This window comes from Arachis stenosperma, chromosome 9 (genome assembly GCF_014773155.1).
Source record: "Arachis stenosperma cultivar V10309 chromosome 9, arast.V10309.gnm1.PFL2, whole genome shotgun sequence".
Lineage (NCBI taxonomy): Eukaryota > Viridiplantae > Streptophyta > Magnoliopsida > Fabales > Fabaceae > Arachis > Arachis stenosperma.
The window spans coordinates 134,004,876-134,030,895 of NC_080385.1; the positions used below are offsets into that span (position 1 = coordinate 134,004,876).

The 26,020-nt window shown below is 32.9% G+C and overlaps 1 protein-coding gene and 1 pseudogene across 2 annotated transcripts; one reads left to right on the top strand and one right to left on the bottom strand.

Moving 5' to 3' along the window:
• Nucleotides 1-116: 116 nt before the first annotated feature.
• On the bottom strand, nucleotides 117-8,704 carry LOC130948394 (disease resistance protein RPV1-like). Of its 2 annotated transcripts, XM_057877114.1 has the most exons (4): nucleotides 8,011-8,704; nucleotides 2,196-3,297; nucleotides 1,802-2,101; nucleotides 117-1,720 (listed from the first exon to the last, which is right to left on the bottom strand). In XM_057877114.1, exons 1-4 carry the CDS (start codon nucleotides 8,544-8,546, stop codon nucleotides 218-220), a joined length of 3,441 nt encoding a protein of 1,146 aa, XP_057733097.1. In that variant the 5' UTR covers nucleotides 8,547-8,704; the 3' UTR covers nucleotides 117-217. The 2 variants fall into 2 exon arrangements, with proteins under 2 accessions (XP_057733097.1, XP_057733096.1); XM_057877113.1 differs by having other exon boundaries at nucleotides 117-2,101.
• A 13,636-nt stretch (nucleotides 8,705-22,340) lies between these two features.
• LOC130949946 (isoprene synthase, chloroplastic-like) lies at nucleotides 22,341-25,325 on the top strand (annotated as a pseudogene).
• The last annotated feature ends 695 nt before the right edge of the window (nucleotides 25,326-26,020 follow it).

Consider the following 26,020-nt stretch of genomic DNA (forward strand, 5'->3'; position numbering starts at 1 on the left):
AGAAAATATATATTTAGTTATTAAGAAAACATTGATGTCAAAATACTAATAGTATTTATTATAAAGAAAGTAGACATAACAAAATTGATTTTACTATTTTAATTTTCATAGGAAAATTAGATAATTAGGGATTGATTTTACTACAACAATTTTTCTAGGAAAATCAGACAATTAGCTTGTTTTGAATAATACACAGAATAAAATATCTAAGGGTAATCTAGATCTTGTCCGACCACATGATTCTCTTCAATTTACGTCCAAGGTCATTCGTTATTAGCATCCGAACGTCGTCTAGCAAAACACTTGGTGATTTGGGTAAGTCTGAGTCAAGAATTAGGCGCACCCCACACTCTTTTGTACAAATGTTCAACACACTCCGCTCCCCCAAACCATTTGTAACGGAGAACACAACAGTGAAATGCCTTTTATAACCTCCAACAACACTGCCATCAAAAAGAAATTCATCATACCATATATACACATGATCACACTTCAACTCCCTTATAGCTTCATGATGCCACCTAGTATACGCCACCTTAGTGCCATTTCCTTGGTATTCGTAGCATTCACATGAGATCTTAGCACCATCCTTCTCCATTTCATCAAATGGAGACAGAACTGCACAAAAAACTAAGCCCCGCACCTTTGAGCTGTAAGGAAGTACGATTCTGAAAGAGGATTTGGTGCTTCGATAAGTGAATTGCCTTGGAACACTGCTTCCTGGCAAACAAACCTTCACGAAGTTGAAGCTGTAGCTATGGCCTAGCTCTGGTGCACTGTTATATTGCTGCGAACGAACCTCCTCCTCCACATCCTTATTTTTAAGTATCGCGTTTGTTGCTATTAAATTCGCACCTTTCGTGATTCCTTCACGTGAAGGTCCATCCAGGTTTGTGCAATTCTCGAACGAGATGAACTTGGTGCTTCCTCTCATCTCTTTCGCAAAGGTCTCTAAGGTGTTTATTGTCACCAAGGACTCGCAGTTAATCACATAAAGCTCTTTGATAAGTGTCGGAAGAGTAGGTAGGTACTTAAGGTTCTTACAGTTTCTCAGCGACAAAATTTCCAGATTGATTAGATCCTTGACGGTTATAGGCAATGTCTCTACAGCACTTCCATCTAATCTTAGGTCACACAGATATTCCAAGCACCCAATGTTGTTAGGGAGTTCAGACAATTTATCACAATCCTTCAAATACAGTAAGTGAAGACACCTTAAGCCGTTGAATAAGGTATGCAGTTGCTCTTTGTTGAGTACTAGTTGTCTGCAATTAGAAATTCTCAGCTCTGAAAGATTCTTAAGGATTGATAACTCATTTGGAAGATTCTCAATAAGTATCAAACTATCTAGGTAGAGCGACTTAAGCTTGCTTGAGCGCTGAATTGATTGGTGCAATTCTTCTATTCCAGCATTTATCAGATCTAGACTTTCCATCACACGAGAGGACACGGAAAATTCTCTGAGACTTGTGCAGCCGTTAACACTGATCGTCTTGAGAGATTTCAAGTGCTTCTCACTTCTCAAACTTGTGAGTTTTCTGCATCCATCCAGTGCTAGAATTTCAAGAGCGTCAAGAGACCAAATAGATGAATGAAGCTCTGCCAAGCTCTCACAACCAGAAAGGTTAAGCGATTTAAGTTTTGATGCCTTGGACAAATCCGGGAGATTCGCCAACTCTTTGCATTCACTTAGATCAATTCTCTCTAAACTCACAAGATTCTGCCACATAAATAAAAATAATCTTTCATAAAGCAAACTTATAAGCATACATTGATTAAGTTTGCGGAAAATATCTTTTACCTTCACCCCATGCCAAAGTTTGGTAATGTGGCTGTGCGGCATACAAATCTCAACAAGCCTCTGAGTAAACAAATTTTCCGGTGGAGACTTCAAACCATATCCATGCCATTCAAGGTAGCTCAGCTTACCTGAAAATTCATTAAGGACTTCCGGATACACCATGTTACCCAAAGTCTTGCCAGAAGGAGCATACAATTTTAGATATCTTAGATCACTCATCATGCTGAATGCTTTAGAGTTCAAGTGTAGATCATCAATTTGAGACAAATCTAATTTTATACCTTCAACTGCATCACTTCCCTAATAGAAAATAAAGCAAACAATATGTATCACATTTAGTTAGAAATAATATTTTTATAAAGTGAGTATAATGATGAGATTTAAGTTTCCTTACCTTCCTTTTATATTCAAGCACATCTGAAACTTCTTCAATATCCTTCAATCGGCTACGTTTTCCAGGATCTTTAATGCCTTGTCGAACAATATTCAAGCCCATATCTCGTATTAAATCATGCATCTGTATCTTCTTGTCCTTTGAAATAGTTATGAGAGCTTTATTTGTAAGGACTTTTATTCCACTAACAGCAAATAAACCACTAGCACTTAGTATCTTTTCCACAAAATATTTGTTCTCATCTTTGAAAAAGAACGCAATATCCAAAAATATCTTCTGCTCTAGAATATCTAGTCCATCATAGCTCACTCGTAACACCTTTTGAATTCCATCATAGGGATAGTCCTTGAGTTTATTCAATTCGCTATCCCAAAATTCAATACTTGTGTCACGGAGATTTGAGCCCAATACTTTTAAAGCTAATGGAACACCCCCTGCATAATCAACTGCCCTCTGAGAGAGATCTTCATATCCCTTTTTGGGAACCCAATCTTTGAAGGCACTCAAGCAAAAAAGCTCTAGAGATCTCCCAAAGCTCAATGTCTTGACCTCATATATATCATCCTCATCAACCATTCCCCTAAGCAAATGCTTATTTCTTCTTGTTATAATCACTTTACTTTCTGGACCAGCATAGCTACATTCTCTACACAATTGTTCTAGTTGCTCTGAATCATCCACATCATCAAGTACAACTAAAGCTTTTTTATTACTAAGCCTCCTCCTAATGAATGTGTTTGTTGTAGAGTTCAAATATTCATACTTTAGTAGCTCAGAAAGCAGCTTCTCTCGTAAAGATGTAAGTTTGCTTTGTCCTATGTTTTGGGGTGCTTCTTTGACATTTTCTAGAAAACACACACTGTCATAATAGGGAAAGAGTTGGGCAAACACAGCCTTTGCAACGGTTGTTTTGCCTATTCCGCCCATGCCCCAAATTCCAATTACATGCACATTTTTGCTTTTACTTTTTGATAGCAATAATGACACATCTTTGCAACTTTTGTCAATTCCAACAAGGTTAACTTGTAGCTCATTAGGAAACCTTAATTCCAACTTTTTCAATACATCTTCAACAATCTGATCGATGACTTGTGACTCGTTCCTTGCAAAGGAATGATCAAATACAAGATGACAGATGTTATTGAATTTAGCACAAACGGCGAAACTACATATTACATGATCAAATTTAATTATAAAAGTACACAGGGAAATTAAATGACAAACTGTATTCAAATAAGTAAAAACATACATTAAAAATTATGGGTTTGATGTATTGGTTAACAAATAAAAAAGGAAAAATGTTGATTGAAAATACATTTTTTTTTATATTTTTAATGTACTTCTAATGTATTAAATACAATAAATCATTAAAAATTTAAAGAGAATATTAAACTTTTTTCAAAAAAAAACTATATTTCTATCTTTTCTTTGTTTTTGGTTGTTCATAATATCTCTCAACTAAACCAATCAAAAACTAATATGTTGCTAATTTACACTCTATTTAAGAGTCTGTTATTGCCAATAGATTGCTACATACATAAAGCAAGATCGAATATCGACATTTAGTTAAACCGATGAGTAAAGTGACCATGCAACCAATCCAAGTTGGTTTTATTTTTATCTTCCCTAATCATTTTATGTTGTTGTTGATACAAAAATTTCACCAAATAAATACACTTCGATCATGATTGAAATAGAATGTCGATCATATCTTGTGTGACATGAGTCGAGGAATGGTGTTAAGTTGGAGCTTTATCAACACGTGAATTAATGCATTGACACATGGTAAGATAAAAAACGTGAGTAAATGCTTGATGACCAAGTTAAAAGAAAAGACGTGGGTTTCCAGTTTGGAGAATAAGACTTTTCACGGTCAAAGTAAGGTCGTGAGCATAGTTATTAAAATCGGACCGGATTGACTGGTTCGACCAAAAAATCGGTAAACCGGACTCTATGTCGGTCCGGTCGAAGGTTAGGACGGTTCAAGACAGAGAACCAGAACGAACTGGTTGAATCCGTAACGAACCGACCAAAACCGACAAATTCCGGTAAAAATCAAATCGGATCAAACCGTTTGGTCGCAACTGAAGGTGAAGCTACGATGCATCTGGATTCTACAAGTCCACCATGCTCTCCATAAGCTCCAGCGTGCCAAGTGTCAAAGCTGTGTGGTTTTTCGAACTTTTCGCTCCAAGGTTACAAGGTGGACAATCATACCACCAAGCTACATTGCTTCTTGCTAACATATATTCAAATTATAATACATATAGCAATTTTTTATTTTACTTATATTCAATTAATTTTAATTTTAAAGTCACTAATTTTTAAATCAATTATATTTTATTTAATTATAAATTTTATTAATATATATATATATATTAAAAAGATAAAAAAAATTATTAATTATAATTTATTTTTTCCTTTCATGATTATATGATATCTATTAATGTTATTTTTTCAATAAATACTTGTAGTATATAATAATAGGTAAAGACCCACATGCAGTTGTCTTCATATGAAGTTGATAGTTGAAAATCGTTAGATGATATTTAGTTAAACTTGTCAAATTATCTAACTATTTTTAAATATTAACTTCATATGAAAATTAACTGTATGTAAGTTTTTACTTATAATAATATAATAATACAATAAATATAAATTAATTGATAAAGTATTAAAATTTGAAAATGATAATTATTTTTATAAAAATAAAATAAAAGTACTTATAATAAAGAAAAAATAATTAAATTTTACATAATTATTTAATTATACCGGGTTAACCGGTTTGACCAATGATCCATCGGTTGAACTAGTAATCCAGTGACCCAGTAACCTTACCAGTTCGATCACCGGTTCGATTCTGACAACTATAGTCGTGAGTTGTGAGAGTCTAAAGAAAAGAAAAAAAGCTAAATCATGGAAAGAGAGAAACATTTCGCAATCCATCATTGTGATCTATAAATAGGAGAAGCATAAAAGAGAGAGAAACTTCAATTTAAACACTTCATAATTACACTAAAATTTAACAAATTCCAATCACATTAATGTCAAAAAGAATCATAGCGTGCAAGTGGGTTTGGAGTCAATTTTCAATTAGCTTCGTTTCTTCAAGTATTTTATTCTTCTTTTCTTGAGACATTTTACTTTTTTATTTTTTTATTTTTTAAAAATTTTTATTTATTTTATGCGTTTTCTTTTGTTACAATTATTTACATTATTTGCTATATAACTTAGTATCAATAACATTTTATATCTTTTTTATCATACATAATATTTTGACACAAACACTTAGTAAATTTCGAATCGAATTCTCTCTTTTAATAGGAGTTTTGGAGTCAATTTTCATTAGCTTCGTTTCTTCAAGTATTTTATTCTTCTTTTCTTGAGACATTTTACTTTTTTATTTTTTTATTTTTTAAAAATTTTTATTTATTTTATGCGTTTTCTTTTGTTACAATTATTTACATTATTTGCTATATAACTTAGTATCAATAACATTTTATATCTTTTTTATCATACATAATATTTTGACACAAACACTTAGTAAATTTCGAATCGAATTCTCTCTTTTAATAGGAGTCGTTTATATTTCTCGAATTAAGATCTTGATATAAGTTTAATTCCACCTCTATCGAAATCAAGCGAAACAATTGCATGTGTACATGTCATTCTTGGCTTCACCCATCCCAAGCTATCATTCTCCATAAACAAACCGTCCCAATACATGTAAGTTCCAAAGCGCATATAGTTCATAACCTCAAAGGCGCCATTGACCGTGGTTTACGTCTCCTCGTCAGTTCGACTCTTCGATGCTAGATTAGTGGAGGCCCCTTGCTTATCATCGCAATTTCGGCCTCATGCGTGTAGAATATGGCCACGTCTCTGGTGGCCATATTATTGGTGGCTACAGGTGATTAAGCGTTGACCACTCAATAGAAAGTTGACAAGTGACTTCTGCTCAAGCAGTCTTAAATAGTGTTTAAACTCACTAAATTTTTCTAATTTTAATGCTAATCATCCTTTCTGGTTAAGAATCATACAACTGAATTCCAATTGAGAACGGCGGCGTGTTACCAACATTCCGCTTGTTGTCTTTGGCCTTAGACAAGATATGGAAGGGGATGCAGCGTCGAGTAGCATTTGGCCACAAAGCTCATCTCGTCGAGTATCAAAGTGGCACAGAAGACCTTTGTTTCAGTCGATATGGGAAGAGATTCGGGTTAGGTGGTATGGGCAGATGGGTTAGGCTTATAAGACTAAGCCTGACATAAAAATATGATGAAAACTCAAGTGAAGTCGACTTCACCTGAAGTTGATATCTGAAAGTCGTTAGATAAAAATTTAGTTAAATCAGTCAAATCATCTAACGGCTCTCAAGTATCAACTTTACATGAAGTCGACTGCACCTGAGTTTTCACCTATATATATATATATATATATATATATATATATATATATATATATCACTTATCTTTATAGTAATATAAATGAGGAGCTCATCTGCTGACATAACGTTCATACGTTGAGTCTGAAAATTTATTTGTTTAGATGTCGTCACTAAAAATTTTTAAATTTATATTTATAAATTATAAATTATTATTTATTTAGGTTATTATTTTTAAATTTTAAATTATTTGTTTAGGTTGTTATACTTGTTTATCATGTTTGCTTAAGAATTTTACTGTCATTAACAATGCCAAACCTAAATTCAAAACACTTTCTTTTACTACACGTGTAAGCTATAAATTGATGCAACCAAACTAATTATTGTAGCCACTAAATATCTGTCACCACAATACGATACGCACCGTAGAATATTGTCCTTCAAGGACATGGCTTGGATATTGTTAATTCTAAGTGTGTTTTTATTTGGTGTTTATTTTTTAGTTAATTTATTTTTTACAATAAATTATTTAAAATTTATTAATTTTATATTTTTAAATTAAAAATTAATTATCTAACTTTTTTGACAATTAGACATTAATTTTGAACACCGTCGCAACACTCATTCGACAAAATGTGTAGTATATTTAATTTTGTTTAAGCATGCAAGTTGTAGGATAGAATAATCTTTTCAAATTTTGCAAATGATGGTAAATGTATCTCTCAAATATATCTCTAATAAGAAGAGTTTGCTTCCTACATCTTAGAGAAAAGTGAACGTATATTAATGTTTTGCAATGACGTAAATTCTATACAAAAATTAATATATTTTCGCTTTTTTAAGTGGTAGAAGACAAATATAGAATTGAATTTTGACCCACTTGTAAATAATTATTTATGCAATGATTATAAAAATAGTTATACTAATATAATAATAAATAATTAAATATCCAAAATACTTTGAGAGTTAACTATTTTTAGTAATTTTAATTAGTATTTAAGCAATAAAAATATTAAATTATTTTTAATAAATAAATTTTATTAATTTATATATACAAATTTTAATAAATATATATGTAAATTATGTGTATAAGTTTTAATAATTAATTATAAGTAGTATTAATTATGTATGTAATTCATATATATAAAGTGTAAAGTTTTAGTTCGTAAATATAAGTGTAAATTATTATTGATTAAATATTTTTATAAAAATAATAATATTTATTAGTGATGTAATATTATTGATAAAAAAATGCCAGGCAAGTCAACATTTTTAGTAATAAAAATTAGAAAAATGGTTAGTATTAATTAGTTGAAATGCAAAGAAAAAAAAATTGGCATGTTTGTGTTTGTAATGGAAAAAAATTTACAAAATTCATTCCACAGAGGTCAAAGCAAGGGGCGCAAAAAAAAAGAATTTAGAAATACTGACTTGTACTCGCGACTACGAGTGTCACGCCCCGATATGTTTGCCGCTTCCATGAGAGCATCCTTCCAAGCGGACACTATCTTCTTCACTTCTTCCACACTTTTATCACCCAACAATCCTCTTTCATGTTCTGCAATGGCTTCCCCGTACACTCCTCTCTGATTTCGAATCTCCGCCGGATCGACCTCGTAAAACACAGGTATCACTACCTGTCCCATCTTTTTCCGGCATTCGAGTACTTTCACAAGCTCTTCCAAGCACCATCTGGAAGACGCGTAGTTCTTGGAGAACACTACTATGGCAACATGGGAGTCCTCGATTGCTTGGGACAGCGATGGCCAGACATCGCGACCCTTTTCGAGGCCTTCGTCGTCCATGTATGCCTTGATGCCGTTTCTTGAGAGCGCGGAATAGAGGTGGCTGGTGAAATTGGTGCGGGTGTCTTCGCCTCTGAAGCTGACGAACACATCGAGTGGAAGAAAGGGCTCCACGTGAACCAGAAACGAGTTTTTCTGGTCATCGTCAACAACGAGAGACATATCTACCTTTATATGGATGTGCTTTTCTTCCTTTTTATCTAATTGGCTTAGCTTGTAATTTCATTTAGAGAGATGAACAAAGCAGTAAGAGTAAGTTCTATGTAGAAACTTAGATCCAGGAGATACAATGGTCTCATTTACTTCAGCTACCGCCTACCTGCTCTATATAACAGCAATAATAAAAGAAGAGAAATGCACTACTCTTATAAACACGCAAAAAAACGTCTTTTTCTAAAAATATTTTTTAATAATTAAAATTTAATATATATAATCACTTAAATTATAGGACAAACAAATTAATTTGACTAAAAAATAGTAAATTAAATTTTAAATTTGTCTAAATTAATATTATTTTTTATAAAAAATTATTACAATATCTCTATTATATAAAATTACTAAAATATTTTTATTATATATATTAATTTTGATAATTGTAAATTCTAACTCTTTTCTTTTCTATGGTTATAGGGTTAAAATTTAAAATTTTTAAAATTTATATATATATATATATATATATATATATATATATATATAATATAATAAAAATATTTTAGTTGTGTTTTATAATAGAGATATTATAGTAATTTTTTATAAAAAATATTAATTTATACTAGTTTAAAATTTAATTTATTAATTTTTTTGCTAAACTGATTTATCCAGTCTAATTTAATAATAATAATATAATTTAATTAATTATACGTGTTAAATTTTAATTTTTAAAAAATATTTTTAAAAAAAGATATTTTTGACATCTTTATCTAAGTGACTCCCTTATTATTTTTACATATTTTAACTATTAATTTAATTTTTTTAGTTTAATAATTTAACAATATATATTTTAACTCACACTTTTAAATATCAATAACTAGTCAATAATAAAAGATAATAAATTTTAATAATTTTCTAATATTTTTCTTAAAAGAATATTAAAATGGAAATACCTTTTATTAATATTAACTAATATTTAATTAATATTTTATTTTGGTACTATTAAAATTTAAGATTTAGAATTTAGAACATTAATTAAAAATGATAGATAAAAATTCAGGTACAATTAATTTCATCTAAGATTTAATAGTTAAAAGTTTTTAAATAATTTTACAGGTTTAACTAAATTGTCATCTAATAACTTTTAACTATATATCAATTTTACATAAATTTAAATACACCTAAATTTACATCAAAATAATAAATTTTATTATTCATATAATATTACTTTTTTTTTGGACCTGATATTATTCTAATAATAATAGTAACTAAAATCTTCTTTTGTCGATTATTATTAGGTATTTCATTAATTATCCAAATTTAATCATGATAATTTTATACTAAAATTGGTTATTAGTATAAAATATATATTAAAATATAAAATATATATTAAAAATAATTTAAATAATATATATACTTATACATAAATATATAGTAACTAATTTTAGTGTATAAATATTATTTTTTATTTAAATTATATTATGATCCTAAATTTGATATTAGTATGCTTTTTTTGTGATTTTTCATATGGGTTTTGATTGAAAAGTTATACCCTATTTTTCTTTTACGTAAAGTTATATGGTAATTTTTTTACCATTCAAATGATATAGGGCTGTTAAATGTGTTAGTCTGGTCCACTTAAATTCGGTTCTTCATTTAATTTGTGGATTAATTCATTTTATTTATAGGTCATAATTTTTAGCCTAAATTGTTTATTGTTAATTCTAAAAATGACAAATAAGACAAAATTCGTCATACTGATTCGCGTAACTCATAAAAAAAGCGAGTCAGACTAAAAATTTAAAATTGTTATAATAAAAAGTCTGTTTAATTCGCACCGCCTAACCCACGAGTTTTAGCGAGGCAGGATGGGCTTACGTGCCAGACTCGCCATTCTATAATTTTGCTTCAAAAAATTTTGTTAATAATTATGTTTATTACATATTTAGAATTATAAAAATTTTAGTGCTATATGAATTTAGAAATTAAATTTTTTTATCTTTATAAATTATAAGTTTATTGAGATGTTTGTGAAATTATATATTTTTAGTATTTAATGATTTTAAAAAAAAAAAACAAGAATTAGCATGCTTATCCCACCAATCCGCTATTAGATAGGGCGTGATAGAAATTTGAGACTGCATCACTAGACAAAACAGGACAAACTAATCCGTTTGTCACTCTTAGTTTGTCCGATAAGTTAAATGGATCGGTCTATTTATTCTTTTATTTTATTTTTTGAAAAGTTTTTGGTAAAATATATTATTTTTAGGTAAAAAATCTTAAACGCACAATATATTTTAGTTGATGAGTTAGAATTTCGGCTTAGATCGGGCAAAATATTGGCTAAAAATACTACTTTAAAAAAAATGTAAAAAAATAAACAGTCTGCGTATTTAGTTTGCAAACTAATCTGTTTAATTTGTTATTTTTTTTTTGAGTTAGTTGAGTTCAATCTGTTTAACTCAAAATTTAACAAACTTAATTTTAGAAACAAAATTCACCTATTTAAACGAATAAATGAGTTGACACAATAAATTTAGCCAGTTTTAACGAGGAAACATGACTCATTCTTCTTCTATGTTTCGTCACTTTAGTTTTGTGCTACATAACATCCGTTGACTCATTTCTTCTCCAGATATAATTCTTGTACTTTCTTTTTTGTACATTAATAAACCATGTATCCAAACATAATTTTTAGTTTACTGTATTTACTTTTTTAATGTATCAAAAAGATTTAAAGTGATAATTAATAGGAACTCAAAAATATAATAGTATGGGAATTTAGAAGTTAATATAAATTTGCAATTAAGTAATATCAATTTATCCCGGTAATAATATAAAAACGAATTCAGGATCAAAACGACAAAAGTCACATGAATAGTGGGTTTCTGGATGGACAATGGGATATTGACTTCACCTTATGTATATATAGTATGGTCATTGGTCAACAATGGCTGGCCTGATTCATTTTCCCGTTATTATTTAATAGAATGTCAAACAATTGTTTGCCTCAATTTTTTAATGATTATTAATAATCCACATTGAATTGGCATGCGATGACAGTGGCAGGGGAAACTAAAGGGTAATGAAGGCTGATAACATTGTAATTACAAAAATATTATTTGGATGTTAAAATTAATTATTATGCATTTATATTTAAATATATTATTTAATTATTTTAATATATATTTTATATTTTAATACGTATTTTATATTAGTGATTGATTTTAATAATTAATTTTAATATATATTTAATATAATTTATAAAATATTTTTATTACTAAATAATATTCATCAATTAGAGGGAAGAGAGAAAAGAGAGAAGTAAGCCTCACAAATCGTTATCCAAACAAAATCTATTGAACTTATCCACATCAAGTCAAGTAATGAGTTTGTTTAGTGATTATAAAAGACATTGGATCCATTGTATCAAAGCAAATTTTAGAATGTTAGATTTTATGGTATTTATATAGTTTTTTAGAGTATTTTTATAGTATTTATATAGTTTTTTAGAATGTTTAAGAATGTTTTAAATAATTTTTGCACGTTTTAAAATGTTATAAAAGGTTTTGAAAGACCTTAAAAAATTTTTAAAAAACTCTAAAATATTTTAAAGTATTTTAGAAGAGTCTGAATATATATAAAAAGGGGACTGCTACACATACAAGTAAAAAAGGCCTACAAGTGTTATAAGTTGGCCCAGCCCAAGATAAAGACACGCGCACTCACTCCCTTTGAATGGAGCGTCAGTGCCACGCGCATAACTCAACCGTTACGCTTCGCAAAGGCGCTCGTTATGGCGCACTCTTCCACTTCTCCTTCGAACAAAACACAAACCTTCAAACTTCGAGCAACATTCCAAACCGAAAAGATAGAACTCGTCGCAGAGATTAGCAAAAACCATCAACAAAAGATAGAACTCTCGATCAACAATTTCAAGAGAAAACGAAGAAATATTACTCAAGGTACGTTACTATTTTACTCATCTTGTAGATTTTTCACATTTCGAAATTGAAGAACTAGGTTTGACTGTTCTTCTACGTTCTTCTAGGTTTTACTGTTATTCTTGTTCTATCTCTCATTTTACTGTTTTTAATATTGTTCTTGTTCTACGTTTTAATGTTCTTCTTGGTTCTAGGTTTTACTGTTCTTCTTAGTTATTTACGCTTTACTGATCTTCTTGTTCTAGTTTTTCTCGTAACTGATTTTTAGGAGTATATTGCGTAATTTGTTGGGTGTATATGGCATAATTTGTTGAATGTAAATTTCTGAACTGATATAGTGTAATATAATCAACTGTTGCAACTATTCTGATATTTCTTGTCCTTGTAATATTGGTTGTTCTTGGGTGTATATTGCATAATTTAGTGGGTGTATATGGAGTAACTTGTTAGGTGTATATGGCATAAATTGTTGGGTGTATCTGATTCATATCTATGGTGTATCTGACTGATATATATGGGTGTATCTGAATCATATCTATGGGTGTATCTTACTGTTATCAATGGGTGTATCTGACTCATATATATGGGTGTATTACTGATATCTTTGGGTGTATTTTTCATTTCAGAGAAAAAGGCAGCGAGAAACCAACCTGGAAGAAATGTAAGAACAAATATATGTCTTACATGAAATCAGTTTTATATAATAGAATTATATCTGACTATAATTTTATTTTTGTTTACAGCAAACAAAAGACCTTAAGTGTGCAACACATCTCTTAAGTGATAAATTCAGAAACATGAGTGATGAAAAGAAAACAATTGTGAGGGATTTGGGATTCGGTGGCTTGATGCACATCCCACCACTAAGGGTGCATCACCAAGTGTTAAGGGAGCTGGCTAATAACTTCAAACTAGGGGAGAACAGGCTGGAAACGGGATACGGTTCTTTTAAAATAACACCAAGAAAAATAGGTGATGCGCTTGGCATCAATGCAACAGGTAACTCGCTAAAAACTATAGGTGTATATTAACTGATGCTTGGGTGTATTTAAGTTGATGCTTGGGTGTATTTGAACCGACTTTGATACTTTGTTATTTTCCTTTTTGTAGGAGATCTATTTCCTCAGAAAGTCGATTATAAGAAACTTTCTGAGGATGACACAGTAATTTTTAGAAGATTCCAGGGTAAGACCCTCAAAAGTCTTACAGATGAGATGATGGATATTGGTGTTGGTAATGAAGAGGAACGCCTAATGTTCAAGAGAATTTTCATCCTCTATATACAGATGGCGTTCCTTTTAATAACGACAATAAACAAAATCTCGCCTGTGCACCTGGCCCCAATTTTTGAGATGGACAGCATAACGGAGGGAAATTGGGGGGGGGCATGTTTTAACCTTTATGGTCAAGGGCATAACCGACTACAAGGAGAAAAAGAAGAAGGCAATTGATGGCTGCCTCTTTGCCCTGATGATAATTTACTTTCATCTTTCTAAAAATAAGGGCAAGAAGAGAGCTGAAAGACCGCCAAAACCCTGGATTGCCAACTGGAGTAAGGAGCAGTTGGTCAAAAGAATGAGTGCAGAAACAGATGAAATTTTGGTAAGTGAACGTAATATGTTGGGTGTATTTTATTTACCTGAATGCTGCTAACTAAAATATCTAATGTTTCAGGGGATTGTAAAGATGGCAGAAACAAGAGAGAAAATAAAAAAAATAGAGAAAAAAGAAAAAAAACAAGAAATAAAAAAAAAACAAAAAAAAGGAAGGCGAGTTCAACATCGTCTTCGGAGACAGAAATAACTGACAGTGATAGTTCTACCTCTGAGTCTGAGATTCAAGAAGACTCAGAGGATTCACCAAGAAAACAACCCAGCAAAAAAGGAAAAAAGTAAGTACCATAATTGGGTGTAATTTCTTCGTCGAGTTGGGTGTATTTTGTGGAACCATTTGGGTGTATTTTGTTTATCAAGTTGGGTGTATGTTATTTATTATGTTGGGTGTATATTGTCGATCCAGTTGGTTGTATCTTGTGCATTCATTTGGGTGTATTTTATATCTTTAGTATGTTCTAAATAATGATTGTTTGCCTTCCAGAATGGACTCCAGAAAAAGAAAAAAGAGTCAAGAGGATTCAGAATCTGAATCAAGTGATGAGTAATGTTCTGAAATTATTACTCCTTTCTTTTGGCCTCATTATAAAGATTTCGTGTATTAACTGAAGTGTCTCTTATTAACTTATAGAAGCGAAGAATCATCACCGGTGGAGAAGCAAAAAAGAAAAAGAAAAAGACACAAAGAACACCAAAAAAGTAAGCACTTCTTTGGATAATATTCTGTGATAAAATTAATTTTTTATTTCTGATTCATACTTGTTTTTTCCACCCAGAACACAATCCAAAAAGAAAAAGGTTGTTGTTGAGCATTCATCTCCTGAAGAAGATCAATACAATGATGGGTACAGTACCTCGTAAGCTATATTACCGTCTATCATCATAATTATTTTTGTTAACATCTTCTTTTATGAATGTAGTGAGAGATATGAAATAGGAAGTGAAGATCTAGATGAATTATTAAGGGGAATCGATGAAAAATCTGCAGCAGAGGGGTATGTCTTGTTGGGGTGTATATTTCAGATTTTAGTGTGTTTTCTTTGCTAATAATTGTTTCTTGTTTCGCAGGCAGAACGAAGCTGACCTGCGATCGACAGAAGGTCGCTATGTCTCCTCTGAAACGTAAGAAGCTTTATTTAATAAAATCTTGTTATCATGAATTGGGTGTATTTTGTTGATCAAGTTGGGTGTATGTTGTTTATTAAGTTGGGTGTATTTCGTTTGTTGTGTTGGGTGTATATTGTCCATTCTGTTGGTTATATCTTGTGCATTCATTTGGGTCTATTTTATACCTGTATCATATTTTGTCTGAGTAACATGAAATCTGTTTAGAATACCGGATGTGAACTTGGGAAGTGATGATCCTTCCTCTCAAGGATGCACAGAACAAAGTAGTGTAAACAACCCGACAGAGAGCATGTAATTTCTCTTTCAAATAACCGTTACTTTTGTTCTTCTATTACCTTCTACTTTTAATTCTGTATATATTTTTTTTAGAAAAAAAGCCCTTTATTATTTTATTCGAGAAAAAAAAGGGAGGAAAAAAAAACAAAAACTGCAAGTATGTAAGTTCTCAAAAAACAAAGCCTGTCTTCTTTTTTAATTGTTCAGGTGTATTTATTGACTTTCTTTAGGTGTATTTTAGGTTGAGTCCGGTTCAACAGTCAGCCAGTGAGCCGGCTGATTCAAATATGATGGTTGTGAGGGAACGGACACCGTCGGAAGCACTTGCAATGTGAGTTTTTCAAGAATATTTCAACCTTATAACCTTATTATTTTCAAAGGCATTGTTAACCTTTCATTTTTCTTCTTGTTTAGAGTTCCGATTCAAGTTTTTGTGCCAGTGTCCCAAACAACTACTGTGTCGGAATTTGAAGAAACACCTGAGACAGATTTTGAACCAACCCCTCTGCTACAAATTGAAGGAACTACAAAAACGTAAGAAATAGTATTATTTGTTTAGAGTTTGGGTGTATATTGGATTATAGTTCAGGTGTATATTTGCTAACAGTTTGGGTGTATATTGTTCCTGAATAGTTTTTTTTACGCCATGATTAATTTGTGTGTAACTGTGCAGCACTCCTGAACCCCCCCAACAACTTTAAGAAAGCACACCCACGCTTCCCCCAGCTCCAACTAAAATGTAAGTTCATCAGACTGAAATCAATCTTTGCTTATCATCCGTATATTCTTATTCCTGTAATACGTTATACATGATGACGCAGTTATCCAGCTGCAGAAGACGCTGCTGCCCTATTGATGATGGCACGTACAACATCGTATGCTCCTAGAACAGATCAGATGCCATCATTCAGCCTTGGCCTCACTGATTCAAGCCAAGAAGAAGCATCAACGCAGGAAGCAGAAAGGGCAAAATCTCCAGAAGTTGCAAATTTGCTAGAACAATTAGATAATTTGGTACAAAAAATAGCAAGAAATGCAGCGAAAGAAGAAAGTAAAAGTCCCAAAGGGAGACTGGGGGAGAAAGTTCTGGGAGGTTTGAAACTCCTGCGGCAATAAATCAGAATACGGATGATATGAAACAGAAGTGCTACATCTAGGGGACGCGAGTCAAGACATACGCAGATGGCAGAACTAACGAGTATGAAAACATGTGCACTCTGATGGCCCAAGATAAATACATTTTGACAAAAATGCACATTGCATCACTCCAGGCAGCAACTTTTATAGAAGCTGAGGTAATATTAGAATAACATTAATATTTACACCAAAGGTTACTACATGTTTATTAATATAAATTGATTTCGGCATATATTTCTAGATTGTATCTGCCATGTGCCTCATCTTCAACCAGACAAATGATAAAATGTTTCAAGAACAAGTATACTGTCTCCCCCCCGATATTGTGGTAAGTGTTACTTCTACGAATTTTGGGTATATTTTCTGTATTCATTTGGGTGTATTTTTTAAGTTCAGTTGGGTGTAAGTTGTGTAGTCATTTGGGTGTATTTATAGAATTCACTTGGGTGTATTTTCAGTATTTCATTTGTTGTTTCACGATTGTTGCAGAACATGGCCATTTCGAAGCACCCAAACGGGGAATTCATATCACCTAAAACCAATAAAGAATTCAGAGTGGAAGACTACCCAAGTTTTATTCCCTTCATAGATGCAAAAAAATTAACTTCGCATCCATATGTAAGTTTTCATTTGTAAAATTTGTTAGTACCGTTCTTTACTTATATGCCAAATAAAATAACACACTGTTGAAATATGCAATCCTTCAGATTTTTGCACCTGTTTGCCACGCGGACCATTGGTGGTTATGGTGATTGATACAAGAAAGCGGAGATTTCATATACTTGACCCCTACACAAGAAAGCTCCAAGCGATCAGAGAAAGCAGCTTAATAAATTCACTGTAAGTTGGCTCTGTGTTCTCCTTTGGGTGTATTTTGTGGTACCATTTGGGTGTATTTTGTTAATCAAGTTGGGTGTATGTTGTTTATTCAGTGGTTGTATCTTGTGCATTCATTTGGGTATTTATCTTTAGTATGTTCTAAATAATCATTGTTTGCATTCATTTGGGTGTATTACTGATTTGTTTTGGTATTTAAGGGATATATAATTTCAAGAATGAGAGCATATGTTGGTGGGGAACCTTTGAAGAAAGGCGAGAAGGAAAAGGAAATTAAAGCATCATACGTTAAGATATCAGGCCAAAAATCAACGTATAAATTTGTGACTCTGAACATTAAACTTTCCTAAATAAGATTTGTAATTTATTTTCTTCATTTTCAGATATGACTGCGCTATCTACGTTATGAAGTGGCTTGAGTTAATTGAGCCGGAAAACATTAAAAAGGGGAAGTATGAATGGGATAATTGGAAACAGGTAACTGTCTTTAGAACTATATAACTCTGTATTACTTTACTAAATTAATATTGCTGTTTAAACAGAATATAATTTTTAATTGTAGGACGAGGTGGACCACTATAGAGTGGAGTATGCTTCGCGGATACTATTCAATGAAATGAGTAAAGAGAGAGATGAAGCAATTAGAGCGAGTAATGCAATAAGACTGTCGAAGCCATCCTCCGTATTATTGAGTCCGTTTTGTCAGATAAATTCTACTGATATAGAAAATGTGTAATCCAATTGCTAGCTAGTTTGTAAATTGAACAAATGCTGTAAAAAATTGCCATTTATAAACAACTTCTATTCAATAAAATTTTTTTCCATAGTTAAACTATATGTGCTGTTAAACTGTCTGTGCTGTATTCAAAAGCTGTATTACAGGTGGTTAAATATGAAGGAAAACATCAAGGCAGATCTAAACACAGATTATAAATTTTACACCCAACGGGAGTTTAATATACACCCAAGATTGATTAAAATATACACCCAAACTGTCTGTGCTGTTAAACTGTCTGTGCTGTATTCAAAATGTATAAATTACAGGTACTAAAATATGAAGAAAAACATCAAATCAAATATACACCTATAAGCTGCGATTTTTTAAACCCAAATAAAGTTGAATATACACCCTGAAATCTATCCCCCCATGATGTTTTGAGACTAAAACCCTGAACCCTAAACACTTAAAATGTAAAATGTGAATTCACAAAAATACACCCAAGAGAAACAGTGCTTTTACACCCATATTCTGTAAAACTATACACCCAAAGAGTTATCCCCTGCTGCTGGTACCGTAAACTGATAATTCATAACATGTCCTTGATATTGGCTGGAATTTGAATGCAACACTGATGCAGCATCAAACAGGTTTATCTGAATATAACACTCACATATTAGCTAAACTATTAACAAGAAAAATAAACTCAATCAACACAAATTTAAAGAACATTACTTTTACCTCGCTTAAAACTTTCGTTTTCTTCTTCTTTGTGGCATTTACAATCTGTTTGTCCAACTTTGAACCTAGCCTATTTTTTGGACGTCCTCTTGTTCGGATCCTTGGCGGGCTTTGAAGCTCGTTAACGGATTCCAAGTTGGCGTCTTCGTGGGATAAAGAAGATGTCCCCTTCCTTTTGGCTTTTAATGATTCCATCTCAGCCATGACATTATCGTATGCACAGTGCAGAATTGCAGTCAGCTCCTCCGATTCGGATGCAAATTCACAAATATTTTGCGAACGAAAAACCAATTGGTCAAACCTCTTACTTCTTGGCTCCATCAGTGGCTCGTTGTGGCTGCTCTTGATGTGTGTGTGTCGTCTCTTTACCTTCTTGCTCCATCGTTCTAGTATATATCTAGATGACACTTGGCTTACTTGTTCAAAGCTTAACACCCTTAGTGCGTGATGACACAGTATCCCTCTCGACTCGAATAATAAGCATTGGCATTTTACCTCGGCTGCAACTGAGTCGTAAGTAACCACAAACTTGTTGAATATTGAGCTGGAAACTAGTTCTCTGACTTCGTATACTGAATAGCCTAGAGTGGAATTCGTTAATCTGGTGATGCAATTCGCCTTACCTCTGAATTGTGCTTGGACTTCCCTAAACTTTTGATGAGTGTACACATATTGAAACTGAGCTTCAATGGAGGACTTAGTTGCACACGGTATGACTGTATGAAAATCTACAGCATCTAATTCTCTCTTTGCTTGCTCCCTGCTTCCAAGGCAATTATTGTATTGTTTGACGAACTGAATAAGCGAGCTGTTCCGGGTAATAAACTTGTTAAAAAATGAATGCATGCTCTCGCTCCTTTGTGTGCTTCTCATCCCTGCCCAGAAGTGGTGATCCAGATAGATAGGAACCCATATATGACGGTCTTCATACAGATCTGCAGAATACACCCAAACACAGACTATAAATACACCCGAAAAAACATGCAATTTACACCTTTGCTGCAGATTTTAAACAAACATTACCTGAAAGCCACTTGTTCTCCACAAGACCAAAATTCAGAAGAAAATCATTCCAATTCCTATCGAATGAGTCTTTGCTATGAGAGTTAAAAACAACTTGGCTCATTTCTTGTTCAATATCTGCATGTCCCTTGTACCCGTTTAATTTGCTTGGAATCTTCTTCATGATGTACCAAATACACCAACGGTGAATTGTTGTTGGCATACAGGCCTCTAAAGCCCTTTTCATTGATGCGTATTGATCGGTGAGAAACCCTTTCGGAGCGTTTCCTCCCATGCAACGAAGCCAACATTGAAATAACCATTTGAATGATTCAATTTCTTCGTTTTTCATCAAAGAGCATCCGAGAAGTGTTGAATGACCGTGGTGATTCACCCCGACAAAAGAACCACAGACCAAATTATACCTGAAACAAATTACCATAGTGCAGAATGCAAAATCATTAGGTACACCCCAACACATGCTTCGTATACACCCAAAAAATAGCCAATATACAACTCTGCTACGGATTCATAAAAATACATTAATTTAGCATCATAAACAGGGGCAGTTTGTTACCTGTTTGTATTGTAGGTGGTGTCAAATGAAATGACGTCTCCGAAATACTCAAAGGCAGCTCTACTTCTTGCATCTGCCCAAAAAGCCAGCTTAATCGATTGATCCTCCTCGAGTTCAAGCTCAAAAAAGAAATTCTGATTCTTCTCTTTCATTCTTAACAAATATTTCCCGAATTCCTTTGCATCTTCTTGTTTGGAAACATTCCGCACTTCCCTGGTAATGTAATTCCTCACGTCCTTTTCGATAAAATTTAACTCGCGGTGACCCCCGACAGCCGCAACAAATAATTGGTAGGTTTTGCTTGGTCTGATACCAGCCTCCTCGTTATTCTCTATTGTACGACGAATGGACATGCTTAGTTCCCTGTGCTGTTTGAGCATCTCTGCTTTACTTGGACAGTAGGGGTGTGAATGATCCAGCACAACCTTTGAAATGATCCAAGCACCGACATCCTTCAATGTGTGTATATAAATTCTTGCAGGACAGTTTAAACCGGCTGTCGGATTCGTTTCTTCGTCGGAGATATTTTAGATTTCCATTTTCTCTCTCTGCTACATGTAATCAATTGATTATTAATCTCGTTTCCTTCCTATTTGCTCCGAACTCTTGTAGAAAAACCTGCAACCTTGGCGTAGTTCCTGTAAAATTTTCCAGCATTTTCAAGGGTGGTAAAGGTCATTCCAACCTTCGGAATAACTGTCATCAACAACAGAGTGAGGCTGCAGAATACACCATGTCAAAACTATAAATACACCCAACTATTGCAAAATAATACACCCGAACGGCACCAACTCAACTAAAATGAAAATAAAAGCCATAAGTTGTAAACAAAAAACAAAAACACACCCATCATTCTGATATAATACACCCGAACGACACACTCAGCTAAATAACAGAAAAAGCCATAAATGTAAATACACCACACTACCGAAACAAATACACCCAAAAAGTTTGATCTACACCCGAGCGTCTGCTATAAATTCCAGATAATCAATCAAAACTAATACATTACATTCAATCCACAGATTTATGTTGACGCGTTAGTCTCACAGTCAATGTTCACGAATTATTCAGCTACACAATGCTATACAAATTACTACAACAAAATTCAGAGTAAACGTATGTAAATCAAACCTCAGGAACTTCGTTAGATTCAAATTCATAATCCACTTCGCCCTGATTCACCTGAGAATCTGATGTTGAATCAACCATTATCTTCAAAACGAATCCAAACTTTGATTTCAGTAAACAAAAACGAGAAGAAGAAGAAGAAGAAGAACGAGAAGAAGAAGAAGAACAAGGAGAAGAACGAAGAACGAAATAAATCTAGAAATAAGGAGAGAAGAACGAGAAGAAGAAGAACCAGAAGAAGAAGAACGAGAAGAAGAACGAAGAAAGGAAACAAATCTTTTAAATTTGGTAGTTATATAGCGCGTGTATTGGACGTAGGGTTGCAGCGCGTTTTGAGGGTTTATTGGTTAATGAACTTGTAAAGCATACAAGCCATTGCTTTTCTGATATAAAAATATGAATAGTAATATAAAATAATCTAAAAATATTTAGAAAAATGTGGTAAAATAGATATTTGCAGTGAATGTTCTAAATGATCAATTTTAGATCATTGATTAGATTTAATCCTAACTATCCATTGACACTACAACAAATTGAATATATAGCTACACTTATTTTACGACACTTGAAATAAGTGTCTCTATTTAGTAATATTGTGACACTTTTGTATCAAATTTTTCACGGTCACTAGTGAGTCTATATCTCTGACACTTTTTCATTTACTTCCTATTTCTTTCACCCTATTCACGCTCCTTTGATATGAGAAGAGGACATGAGAAAGTATCACCACACTGCAGTTTGCGTTCGCCGTTGCTGTTCACCGTCGCCGATCGCCGATCGCCGTTCACCGTTCGCCGTTCACTGATCGCCGTTCACCGGCCCCCTCATCGTCTTTCTCTTCCCCTCTTTTACGAGTATGAACCCTAATCTATTCTGTTCAGAAAAAAGGAGCTGCACCCTATCCACCAAGCTATTTCTTCAAACTTCTCTTCTAAGGAAGGTCGAACAGCTTCATCTCCTTCCCTTTATCCTCTAATTCAAAATTTCTAAACATTCCTCTAGCTCTATTCGTACAAATTATTCAAATTTTGTTAGCACAGACACCACCACAAGCAAAGAAGAGTGATTGTTCTTCCCTTGCTCGTGTTTGAATTGGCCGAATGTCCTTAAGGATGTGACCGAAATTCTGGTTTCTTGTAATTGTTAGGGTTCAGATTCAGGGGAGAAGCAGAAGTAAAATTCTGTGTTTTTGATCAACAATAAAAGGTAAGGGATTATGATAGCTAGATATTCATGATTGTAATTGTGTTTGAAAGTGATGATTGCTGTTTGATTATGTGAATGGATGATGATGAGTGCGATTGTTTCTTTGAATTCTCTTATATCATTTTAATTTTACTTGCACTCAACATGTTCGATGAAATGCTTCAACCAGATTTCTTTGAATGCCTTATTTGTTGTATCTTCTCTTGATTCCTTTGATGTTTTTGTGCTTTGATGCCATAATGAAATGGTTAATTTTCTTCTTGAATTATGTAGGTGATGGTAATAGGTGAAGCTGGAAATGAGAGAGCTGAGTCAGCAGTTGAAGGATTTCTAAGCACAGTTGGTAGGTTGTAAGCTGAACAACATAAATATGTACTTTATTGATGTCTTGATGGTTCTATATTTTATTATAAGTTTATGCACATGTTGTTTTGTATCCTTGTTCTGCATCACAGATAAGGTTCCCTGCAGGTTGATAAAGTTGATAAGGGAACCTTATCCTTATTTGCAGGTTGATAGAGTTGAAGAGAGAGCAAGAAAGTTAGAAGAGAAGGTGCGATTCATGATGATGAATAGTTCAGACTTGGAGCCACTAAACTTGCTTGAACTCATTGACGATCTCCACCGGTTGGGCCTCTCTTACAAGTTCCAAAACCACATCAACTCTGCTTTTTCCCGCATTCATTCTTCACAATATATGCACCTTCACACACACAAAACTCTACATGCTACTTCTCTCCTCTTCAGAATTCTTAGACAACATGCTTTTCACGTCTTTCAAGGTCTATAAAACTAAACACATCATGATCACAACTCTTTAAAAATAAGTAACCTCCATCATCCAAGGTTATTTAAGTAATTTCACTGATTTTGTGAGGTGCAAATGTATTTGAAAGTTTCATGGATGATGAGAAAAACTTTAAGCATGAAATTGGCAATGATGTGCAAGGAATGTTAAGTTTGTACGAGGCATCATACCTTAGCTTTGAGGGAGAAAATTTATGTGAGAAGGCAAAGACATTTTCAGCAACAAGCCAACAAATTTGATGAACATAATATCAAAAGATGAGACAGAGAATAAAGTCAAAGAAAGCACTAGGAATGTGTTGGAGGGTCTTCCGTACCACCATAGTCCTTACAGAGTAGAGGCACGATGCTATATTGTCACATACCATAAAAAAGAACCACATAATCAGTTGCTATTAGAGCTTGCCAAGCTTGACCTCAACATGGTTCAGTCATTATATCAACAAGTGCTTCAACAAATGACAAGGTCAGATTTGTTAACTTCAACATGTAAGTTAAATATTTAAAGAAAATAATTTACTAGAATGTTACATGGCTGGACCAACTCAATGTTACACATTTATAGGTGGTGGAGGGACATGGGCTGGCTAGCAAGCTTAGCTTTCCCCGGGATAGATTAACGGAATCCTTCTTTTGGTCACTGGAAATAGTCTCGCATCCAAATTTCTCTTATTGTCATAAAGAACTTACCAAGGTGGTAGCTTTAATCACCGTCCTTGATGATGTTTACGATGTCTATGGTACTTTAGATGAACTGAAGCTCTTCACGGATGCTGTTGAGAGGTTGCTTCATTATATTATTTAGCAAATATTTCTAACAATAACTTAACGCAACAAAATTTAATAATAATTATATGCATACTTTTATATCAGATGGGATGTAAATGCTATTAATAATCTCCCGGACTACATGACATTGTGCTTCTTAGTGCTTTATAACACTATCAATGAGATGGCTTTTGATATCTTCAAAGATTATGCAGTCAAGTGCCTTCCCTATCTCAAAAAGCTGTATGTACTATAAGTTTAATCAAGTCTTATTATGTCAAGTGCTAAGGTTGTCATCAATTTTATTCCAGCTTGTCCTGAGCTAGATTTCTGAGCGTGTTTTTCAATTTTTTGTTTTACACATATATATATATTAAAATTTTCCTTCAGAGTCAGAGATTCAGGGTGTGGCTCCAGTTTTGTATTCTTCTCTGTAATCTTGGCTCTTCCTGCTTCATCTTCTAGACCTAGATGTAACTGTATTCAAAGGTGCCATTTCTATGTTTTCTCACTCCTTTCTTTTATTCCCTTCTATTTTTGTATCTTTGTCTTTTTTGAGTTAGTACCTTTGTGCTTGAATAATTCCTTCTCTTTCAAGAGAGACACAGGGGAGGATTGGCCATACCTTGCTCACATCCTTCACATCCACTTGATTCCATTGCATCTACAATGGAGATTTGCGTTTTGTGGTAATTTCAATTCATTTCTTTCTTTTCTTTACCACTGCTCAATTTGTCTTTTCCTAATCACCTTTCAAATACTTGATCACTTCACTTCTTGCATACAGATCAATTCAAATTTGGAGGGAATAAGAGCAACATTACTTTGTCTAGTGCTCGTTTTCGATCTTCAAAATTTAAGTTTGATAGAATAGTTGAAGATCTCGAATCAAAGTTCGCATAGATGTAGCAAGCAATAAAGCATCAGATGATTAGCACCACAACCGTGTAATATATATATAATAATATATATATATATATATATATATATATATATATATATATATATATATTCTCTCCATTTTCAATAAATTTTGTGCCACTTACATTTGTTGCTTTACATGATTTTATGAAACAAAATTGGATCATTCAAATTTCCACTCCATTCCATATTATTAGTTCTCTGTGGTTGATCTTCGCACAATCTTCTATTCTCTCAAAACAAAACCTATAGCATCTTACCGGTTTGAGGTCTAAATGTCCACACCAATAATTTTCCAGTGACTTATAATACTATGAAAGCTTTGAGCTTGTGTACAATGTGTGAATAGAACACTGATTAATTGTGCATTTCAATTCGATTTGGGTCCAATCTTAGGGATTTTTTTATGAGCTTCATTATGTTTGTATAAATATTCATTCACTCTTTGGTATGTTCTTCACATTACTTTGCTCAAATATTATCTCTCTTCCCTTTTAAAACAAGGGAAACTATTCTTAGCTATGATAAGGCTTGTGTTCTATGAGATAATATGTTACTGTGTAACAGGGTATTAGGCATGGGTTCTCAGACATTGCAAAATTGAACTTCAAAGTTGTTCATTCTGTAACCTGAAAATTTGCTATCTAGTCATACTGAGAACTCTTCTCTTTTTCTTC

Coding starts and splice junctions, on each gene's coding strand:
- LOC130948394 (XM_057877113.1), bottom strand. CDS start 8,546: ATGTCTCTCGTTGTTGACGATGACCAGAAAAACTCGTTTCTGGTTCAC. Junction 3,298..8,010: donor ACTCGTAGTCGCGAGTACAA/GTCAGTATTTCT, acceptor TTCCTTTGCAAG/GAACGAGTCACAAGTCATCG. Junction 2,102..2,195: donor TGCTTGAATATAAAAGGAAG/GTAAGGAAACTT, acceptor ATTTTCTATTAG/GGAAGTGATGCAGTTGAAGG.